Source organism: Poecilia reticulata, linkage group LG17 (genome assembly GCF_000633615.1).
Source record: "Poecilia reticulata strain Guanapo linkage group LG17, Guppy_female_1.0+MT, whole genome shotgun sequence".
In the NCBI taxonomy this organism is placed as follows: domain Eukaryota; kingdom Metazoa; phylum Chordata; class Actinopteri; order Cyprinodontiformes; family Poeciliidae; genus Poecilia; species Poecilia reticulata.
In genome coordinates, this window is record NC_024347.1 from 9,610,825 (window position 1) to 9,621,126 (window position 10,302).

The 10,302-nt window shown below is 39.1% G+C and overlaps 1 protein-coding gene across 4 annotated transcripts in view; it reads right to left on the reverse strand.

The window, feature by feature from the left end:
* blvra (biliverdin reductase A) overlaps positions 1-10,302 on the reverse strand; it is a 53,746-nt gene that overhangs the window by 11,784 nt on the left and 31,660 nt on the right. For 3 of the 4 annotated variants that reach the window (XM_008433529.2, XM_008433527.2, XM_008433530.2), the window contains exons 3-6: positions 9,228-9,347; positions 3,737-3,834; positions 2,560-2,667; positions 1,501-1,669 (exon numbers count right to left, since the gene is read on the reverse strand). In XM_008433529.2, coding sequence (XP_008431751.1) covers positions 1,501-1,669; positions 2,560-2,667; positions 3,737-3,834; positions 9,228-9,347 — 495 coding nt within the window. The remainder of the gene's footprint in view (positions 1-1,500; positions 1,670-2,559; positions 2,668-3,736; positions 3,835-9,227; positions 9,348-10,302) is intronic. The other variant, XM_008433532.2, reaches the window with a different exon arrangement.

Below are 10,302 nucleotides of genomic sequence, written 5' to 3' on the forward strand. Positions count from 1 at the left end.
GTGCCCCACCTCCAGGCCTGGCTCCAGAGTGGGGCCCCGGTGACCCGCGTCCAGGAGAGGGAAAACGAAGTCCAAAGTTTGTATTCATCATAGGGGTCTTCGGGGTCTTGTTGTGCATTTAAAGTGTAAAGTTTACCTTGGCGCAAAGGACTCCCAGCGCCCCCCTTTTGAAAAAATTTCCACCAGCGCCCCCTGCCGTCCTTTGAACACCCACCAGGGGGCGGTACAGTCCCCGCTGAGAACGCTAATCTAAGACTATTGTTTGTTTAAAATTACTGTATCTTTGTTCTTTCAGCCACATTTGTGGATTTAACTGAAGAAGCATCCTTTATTGTTTCCTCTCGATTGATCTCCATTTGTTTTAAAGATCGCTTTTGTGTCTGCTTGGAGATTTGTCACTGTCCTTCTCCACTGAATTTCAAGTAATTTGAAGTCTTTGAAGCTGTTTAATAAAAGGTTTTGTCAATTTTTTCAGTTAATTGTTTGCAGAGACCCTTATAAACATACTTGCCCAGTGGCCATTTTGATGACCTCCAACAGCTCCATGATCAACATGGCTGTAACTCCCACTTTAACAGTTGGGAGCAAACCTGCCTAAATGTCCATGCAATTTTTGTGGGTTTATGTATTGCTGATTCACAACAAATGTCATCTCAAGGTACTATTACAAGACAAAAACATCTAATGAGATTATTCATTATTCAAGCTAATTATACTTAAAATCAATTATGTACAATCTAATATGATTCTAATGATAACACTGCAACTAATCAGGCCAGCTTCTGTCAAAGCAAGCCTATCTCACTGACCTTATGTAATAAACCTTTAGGTTTTTAGCCATTTATAGTTTTCATAAATGTAGGAATGTCCCTACTTTCTCCTCATACAAATTTTCTATTTTATTACATTTACAGAAAATTTGCAAGGTTTTTCTTCATTTGTATTGTTACATTACTTGGAATTTTCAGTAAGGCTAAAATTACAGGCCTATAAAAAAGGCAGTCCTATATGGTAATAATTAAACACTTAAATCAAAAATGTTTAACCAGGTTGTTACAAAAAGTCTCACCAGTTGATTCATTCTGTTAAAAAAAACATATTTCCTGTTGGGTTCTGTGGAACTATTGCATACCTCACCAGTAATGCTGCAGATGCTGAGGTCAGCACATGGTCTGCATAACTGATTCATCAATATAGAAAATTTCCTTTTCTGTTGCTTTTAAACACACTGGACAGGGAAATTTTAGCCAGTAAGCTAAAACCCACCAAAAGCAACTTATTGCTTGCAACTTATTGAGTGGACATTTATAGTACAATTTTAATATACAGTTGATATTGCAAGGAAATGAAGTGGAACTATATAAGCAGTAGAACACTGGGCTTCTGCCAACACAATTTACTCAAAACTGTCTTCTGATGTCCTAATTAGCCAGGAAACTTTTTCATTTTTATGTTAAAGGATCTGTTGTCAAAAATGCAGTAAGAAAAAAGATATCTAACTTGCTGTCAGACGTTAGCAGCTGTGCTGTCATCTTGCTGTAGCCTTGTTCGGCGTCTTCTTCAAAAGTTGCCGCTCTTACTGAAAGCTCCCCAAACAAATCAACCAGCCACGAAAGGCGAGCAATTCCACTGAATGCAGGAAAACCAAATCCAGGCTTCAGTGCTCCACCTGAGACAGAACAAGACCTACTTCAAAAATCAATGAATGGTATTTTTATTTTTTTAAAATATAGTTAGATCAATTCCAAAAGATCCCAAAGGCTTTTTTCTTTCGTCTTTCCAATTTGCATTTTATAGTTGTAAAGGTTTCATTTTAAACATGATCTTTAATCACCTGTACATACATGTTGTAAATACTATTGTATTTTTGAAATGCAAAAATAAAAATAACAAAAAGAAAATAGTCGTTAACATTTTTACTCAACACAACCAGAATTTAAAGCAGGAAGGGAAGCAAGGGATCAAGCTTTGAATCTATCAGTCTAAATTAGGGGTGGGCAACTCCAGGCCTCGAGGGCCGTCTCCTGCAACTTTTAGATGTGTCTCTACTTCAACACACCTGAGTCAAATAATGAGGTCATTAGCAGGACTCTGGAGAACTTGACTGCACTTAGGAGGTGATTCAGCTGTTGGATTCAAGTGTGTTGGACCAGGTAGACATCTAAGAGTTGCAGGACACCGGCCAGGACCAGGATTGCCCACCCCGGTCTAAATCCAGTGTGAGGTTTAGAGAAAGGACGACATCCTCGTAGTTGGTTCATGGTGAGCATGCAAACAGGGACAGTTAATGTATGTAAAGTTCAAAAATATCTGTGGCCCCCTTTAATGTCATTTCTTCCATTCCTCAAAATACAGCAGTATTTTAGTTTTTCTAGTTTTTTTTTTATTTTATCTTCATTGATTCTCAAGGAAGCAAATTTTAAATAGACATATACACACATATATATAGTCACAATATCATAATGCCAATGCCGATACCTGAGAAAAAAAGATAAGTATTCTTGTGCTTTATAATGATTCTGACAAGTCTGAAGCGCAAATAAAGGTTTTGCTTTTTACCAGCAAAATGAAGAGAACCTTCCAACAGGGTTTTCCCTTCTACTTCTTTCTTCAGCTGTTTGTAATCTTCTGTCAGCAGCTCAATGTGCTCCTCATGTAGAACTACCCCTGCAGACAAACAGAAAAACTTCTCAACGTGTTCACTTCCCTGGGCGGGAGGTAATCAGGTTCACTTCCCGTTCACTTCCAGTCCAGAAGAATAAGGTTTTGCTTGTGATGAGTCGTGGGCAGGGCCCAAAATATAAATATTTATCATGACATTGAGCTAATCAATATTGTTAATTCTAATCTCATTGTGTGGAATACCAGCCATTTCAAATCACACATCAACAGAAATTTCATGATAGGTCAGTAAGAGGTCTCACATCTTGCATCAAGAAGATCAGATTAAGAAGGTCCATAGCAGATGGAAACATGCCAAGAATTATCTTGATATATAAACTGATATTGTCTCTGAAATTGTTGTGTTAAATGTCAACCGTTTAAATATTAAATTATAATTTCCAGTACACTCTGCCAACTTGTACAAGAGTATAAATTCATGTTTTTTTTTATTTATTTATTTTTTATTGGCAATAACACAAATGATTCAATTTGGACATAGTCTGTTTTAATTATCTGAAGACATTTCATTAAGTATGTGATTTCTCTTTCTGTGATTGAAATAAGAACATTTTACTTATATAAAATAAGTTCTAGACTTGAAGTTTGATTGGTAAATATTGATATTCTAGATTCTAGCACATATTCATAATAAGTAATATTTTCTTAATATCAAGCTTTTACATCTTACTGAGATAATTAAGTACAAAAACACTTAAAATAAGAAAAATATTCTAACATAAACCCCTCTTGGTGAGAAAAATTATCTTGTAAGAAAGAAAACAAGAAAAATCTCCTTAATTTAAGATATTTAATCTTACTAAGATTTCAGTTTTTGCAGTGTGCGAGAAGTGAACAGGAAGTGAACAGTAGTTCGGTCTGTACTGTTCTGGGAATATTTTTGTCATTTACGAAAATCAGAAGCTGCTATTACAGTTTTCTTCTGTAGACCAAAAACAAATGGTGTTAATATTTCAAAAACAATGTTTGCAGATTATCTACTGCACTTTGGGTAGAGGTGATACATTTTAAAACCTTGAACAAACAGGTGAATTATAAAAGTAATGGAGTTCACCTTTTTTCTGGGCTAAGTCCCACAGTTGAGCAGCAGCCTGGTAAGACAGGGCCATGGGATACTCCACACAGACGTGCTTCCCTGCTTGCAGAAACATCCTGGACAGAAGAGTGAGTTAACCTTTGTGTTGTCTTGCAGGTCCAAAGCGACCCGCAAGACAACACAAGCCAATTTGAAATTTTATGACTTTTCCTAAATTGATCCCAACATTAGAAAAAAATGATACTTTTTAGGCCCAAGCAGCAAAGCGCTGACGAAGGCCTATTGTAATCGGAGGATATCTTATTCTTGTTTTTATTATTAAAGCTCCAACTCTGGCTCTCTTGACCTAATCAGGATGATCTTGTGTGAGATGACTTATAATAAGTTGGTCTCACTTGCTTTAAAGCACAAAGAGTTTTCAGTGGATGGCGTGGCCATGGCAGCACAGCAAAGTCAGAGCCACCATACGTTTGGCTCTAGATTCCACATGTTTCAGCCCAGCTGCACCAAACTCACTGAGATCGGTCATTGTCCACCTCCCGACAGGAATCCAGTGCAATATTTGGTGGGTGTGGTCTAATTCCTCCACAGCGCCCCTAGAATATTTTTAAAAATCACCCACCAGTCATGCTTTGACCCACAATTATGAAACTTGGTACACGTGTATCTTGTCAGGACCTACAAAAAAGTCTCTTGGAGCCATGGTCTAAACCCAACAGGAAGTCAGCCATTTTGGATCAAAGCCACCATTTTGTCTATTTTATTGACGTCGTATCTGAGCGAACTCGTCCTACAGCTTTTGAGATCCAGGCTTCAAACTCAGACAACAGAATCTTGAGACACTGAGGGTCAAAAGTTATCAAAGAAATTTTTCTATGTCAAAGCATATGGGTGTAGCTAAGCCTCAAATCTGGCCATTCTCCATTAAACATCAAGATGGAATAAGTTCCCCATATAAGCTCCCAGCTGCATCAACTTCATTGGAATCATCACAGTGCAGAGCTCATCACATTCAATTGATCAATTGGTGACATCACTTTAGCCACCACGCCCCCTTCCATCAGGAAGTCACCTATTGGAAGGAACTATTAGAGCAGTTAGAGAAGTCTTTCTTTGTGTTGGAAGAAAGACTGCTCTAAATCATACATGCCTCATCTTATTTACAGTAAACTTGTTGGGATTGACCTTTGTCAGCCTCAAAAGAACCCAATAGTTTGAAATTGCAATTCAGATCGACTGCACTTGTGCATCATCAGGTAGCGATGCGGAAGATGTAGGTGTGTGTCGCCTGGCAGACGGCTGCGGGAACTGCGTGAGAGCATCGGCGGTGGCGAGAGTGGCAGTGCTGGAACCCCCACGGTTGCCAATAGGCCTTCGGCGCGCTTCGCCTCCAATGACGCTTGCGGCTTTAATATTTTTGTTATATTACTTTTCTCTTATTTCTGGCCATTCAAAAATATATCATGTGTAATGTAATTTTTACTCTATGTGTTGCTACATGGAAAGAGTGGGTGGATGGGTTTTATTTTTGTAGTTTGTTTTTTCAATCAAAAAAATTAATGTACTATTGTGCACTGGATGTAGATTTTGGATGGTTGTACAGTGATCCCTCGCTATAACATGGTTCACCTTTCGCGGTCTCGCTGCTTCGCGGATTGTTTATGTGCAGTTTTTTTTCACAGTGCATTGTGTTCTGCATCCTAACTGGCTAAACAGTCTCCGAGCTCCTTCTCTACCTGTGTGCCTATTGGCACACATGTAGCGTAACGTTATTACGTTACGGTATTTAAATACAAGTAATACGGATTGGCCATTCAGGAGATGAAAGCTGAAAACTTTGAATGCCTGCTGGAAAAAACTGTGGCCAGAGGAAGTGCAAAACCCGACCGGAGGCTGGATTGACGAGATCCATCGCTCTGCCATAGATACAGCTGTGAATCTCGCAAAGCAGCTTGGAGGAGATGTTTTAACAACATGACTCTGGATCACATTAAGGCCCGATTGATGCACACGCACATCCACTGACCTGAAAACAGGTTTTGTTCTTAGGTTTCAATGTAGCGTATTTAATTATGCTGTTTAATTGTAAAAACTAAAGGCAACTACTTTGCGGATTTCACTTTTCGGAAAGCAACCCCCGCGAAAAACAAGGGATCACTGTACATTCTGAATAAATATATCTATACAAAAAAAAGGTCAATCTGTTACTAAAGAAATGTACAAAAGCTTTTCCATAATCACATGTTCCCCACCAAGCTCACTGCACTCTAAGATCAGGGCACCAAGGTCAATGTGAGACATGAGCTTAAAAAACAGTAATAGTTTCATCCAATTAGCCAAATACAACACTGGCAGAGTTTTAATGCATGGCACCAGATATACTGCAGCACAGTTACTGTTGTATCCAAGCAGTCCTTTAAACTGTTATATTCCAAACACTAATATTGCCAATAACATTTCAAAATAGCCAAAAGGGCTGGGTTTTGGCAAGTTCATGCTTTAATTACTCCTTTGGATGTTTATTATTTATTTTATTACTGTTATTTTTAAATTATGATGTTCAATAAACTCTGAAATATAAAAATATCGGCCAACTGTCTTTTAATGGCCCCGTCATTCCCCTCATTTGCCTGGGGATGCATTTACATTCACTGATACTTTACACCAGTGGTCCCCAACCTTTTTATCACCACGGACCGGTCAAAGCTTGACAATTTTATTGCGGCCCGGCGAGAGGCAGAGGGAGGCTGTGTGTGTGAACCGTCAGACAAGGCTTCTGCATGTCTGTGTGCCCGCTAAAACCAGCGGTGCCACAATATGGTGCCAGTTCACATGGCACCATATTAAATTTTAGGCAACGATTTTCCCCTTACGACAACTGGAACGTTCCAAGTTCTAAGATTGTCACTTGCAATAATGGTAACCTATCATCCTGCAGTGTGTGGTGCATTACCCCTCCATCTAACATTGGGCATATAAAACAGTGAATACATAATTATATAGTTAAGCAGTGATGCTAAATGAAACGACAAAATGGAAAACAATCTAAACACAGAGTAAGAAAAAATGTTAACTACGAAGAAACATAATTCACCTCCATTACATACAGCAAGTAGAGCAGCTGCTCCCTCTGTCTTTTATCCATCGCCTTTTTTGTTTCACTTTTTATCGCTTAAAATGAGTCCACAAACTATCACTGTTGTTTTTACATCATCAACCATATTTCTTTATTCTAAATTCACGTATGGTATGTTGGGGGTTTTACAGGATTTTCTTCTGGAATCGGGATGTGATTGGACACAAGAACTGATCAAACCTGTTGTACTTTTATCGGCTCATATACTCTCACAGAGCTTTGGGACAATTCTTAAATCGTGCCGTGTGAACCAGACTTAAGACTCACAGGTAGGCCTGTCACGATAAATTTTGCTGAGCGATTGTCTAAAAAATTGTGATAAACGATATTGTTCAAGACCTTTTGACACTGATTTAATGGAAATGACTAATAATGCATGCGATTTCCTGCCATAGATAGATGCACTTTATTTTCAAAAGAACACCACTGGAACTGAAACTAAATCGACAAAACAACCAAAGACAAAAATAAAATGGATTCTCAGTCTCCATTAACAAAAAACGTACTTGAATAAAAACTAAGCAACGAAAAGTGAAAGTGGAAATAAATACTGCATTCAACCAAAAGAGTGCAGATTATGAAGTCTGTATACTATATTGCCCTTCAGTAATCACTAGATTTAAATAGAGAAGATGGGCACATCCGACTACCTAATTCAGTAGTTCACACTACACAATTTTTTGCCCCTATTTTCCCCTTACGACAATCTTAGAACGTTGGCCGTTCTAAGATTGTCACTGGTGATTTCGTAACCGATCATCCTGTAGTGTGTGGTGTGTTACGGTAGATCATCGTGGCCACTCCGATCTAAATCAGGGGTTTTCCCCGACTGGGAGCTTAATGCTGAATGTGACAGGTAGCCAATCAGAAAGCGTGGATTCTCCTCCGTGCTTTCTGAGGGAAATTACTGAGGGGAATCCCAAACAGCTGACACGACGCAACCCAAAATCCAGTGGACATTGGAGATTATATGTGGAAACAACATTAATATTTATTCAACATTTCGTGCAAAGAATATAGAAATGACAAGGGGAGGAGTTGGAGCTAAAATGCTACCGCAGTTGATTAAACCAGTAACTTTTCAGCTGTTCTTCGTTAATGTGACATAAATAGGTTATGATAATTTTCATTCAGTCAGGACTTGACACTGACTCTAGCCACATGCATCACAGGTAGATTCTAGTAAAGCATTGATTAATGCCTGATTTTAAAATTAGTTAACTTTACTTGTAGTCATTATTTTGTGCCCATGTGGTTGGCACCACACGACACGATCGAACCCGATCAAACCGTTATACCTAGGATTTCTGTCGGCTAATGTGTCTCTCAGGTTTTGAAAATGGGCCGACAACTCGTGTAGTGTGCCCTGGGCATTACACTAAGGAAATGAGGAAGGGAGGATCAGTGCAGAGCACTGGAGTTGAGCCTTTTTTCATTCAGTGACATCAACAGAAAGAAAAAAAAAATGGCAGGAAGAGACGATAAAGCCGATAATTAAAATGAGGTTGATAGGTTTAATTTATCGTGCGATTAATTGATTTATCGTTTATCAGGACATGCCTACTCACAGGCTCTACTCCTCTCCTCTGATCTCGACCAATGGCCCAACGCTCTCTGATTCTGGTCGCTATGGTAACATTTACACCTTCAAAATAAGATACAGAAGCGCCACAAAAACGAACATTTTATTTTCATGAAAATTTTAACTCATAATAACGGCAATGGGAGCCCTGCACTTGTTTCCCTGCAACGAGACGGTCCCATCTGGGAGTGATAGGAGACAATGACACCCGAAGTGTTGCTTATGCACAGGGTGCTTGGTCTCTACGTGACGAAGCAGTTTGAAGGTCTCATTTCCTCATTAGCGAGCCGGTCGCTGCATATCACGCAGAGCGGGCTGGGAATGTGGAAATTACCTAACAGTCTGGGATAAATCCATTCTCCTGTCTCTTCTCTAGGCCTTTCCCCCTTCACAAAGAAACTTTCCAAAGACTTCTGTTTCTTACTGATTTTGCTGCTTGTGGCCTCAATGTTGGCACGCAAGACATAACCGAGAGAATCCTGTTAAAGGATTTTCAAAATAAAAGATTTTTCAGACTCAAACAATTCATAAAACAGAAATATTTAATTATTTCTTTTGCGGTCCGGTACCGGTCCTCGGCCCGGGGGTTTGGGGTCGGGGACAAGTGCTTTACACGACTGATTTTACTAGTTCATCAAATTAAACAGTTTTTATTTTCTATAAAATATCTATAAAGTATTGTCTTGTGTGTTCTTCCTCTTTTCTGCCGGAATCTCTGAGCCAGGATGTGACATTGATGGCAAAAGAATTAAAGACAGTTTTGCATGTGTAAATACCAGATTTTAGGTTACCTGACAAAGTCTTCATGAGAGTCATTCTCAGTACAGATAAATGCAGCATGGATGTCCTCTCTGCTCACAGCCTCCTCTGCTGAGATCTGTTTCACATCCTGGTAAGCATCGAGTTTTCTTCTGTTGGTTAAACAGACAATATGAGCTAAAACATGCAGCTCAATGTGCCCTTGCACATATAACCTAAATGTTTACAGAAACTTTTTTTCTTCCTGCAGTCGCTTTTCATGCAGATGTGAGTTCTAATGACTCACATCTGAGTGTCTCACTCCACTTTCCTCCATGAATTAGTCAGATTAGCCAGCAGCCATCCTCTATTTTGCAACGTGAACTTGACTCTGAACCGGGTAAAATTTTGTGACTTGTGCGAGTCCAGGGGCACTGTTTTTGTAACAGTTGGCCTCAAAGCAACGCTTCCAGTCTCCTTTCCCCGCTAAACTACGAGTGTTTTATGAGGGGGAAACACGGCTTTATCAGAGGGTTACGAAGGACATGAAGGAGCGTGGTTTGCCTGTCCCCCTGATAAAGCCAAAGGAGAGCTTAGCTAAGCAACTCTCCCATACCGGTGAAAGAACATCGGCTCGAAACAACAAATGCCAGGAGAGGAGCGAGAGATGAACATCAGAGAAAGACTTGTGAGTTTAGAAGAGAAACCAGTTATCCTCAAGAGGAGCTCTGAATAGATACAATAATGGCTGGTAAGCTAAATAATAGAGATGTGCCGATCAGGTTTTTTCCTGCCGATTCCGATCACCGATACCGATCACATAATTATTTTTTTTAATCATAAGCACTACCGGTTACATTATATGGAAAAAGGAACCATGAATTCACCTTAATTTAGACAAAAACTTGTTTTTAATAACTTTTTCCAAGAAAACACAACGGGCATTGTGCAAATTGTACTGCTATCAATAATACTATCTTTAACAAACTGAAAATATGAAGGCTCTGAAGCGGCTAAATAATGCAAAGAGTCAAAATAAAACCTAACATTGCCAAAAAATTCAAGTATAAAACTTAACATTCAAAGGCAAATACAGGATCCATTACAATAAACAATCCTGAGTTACTG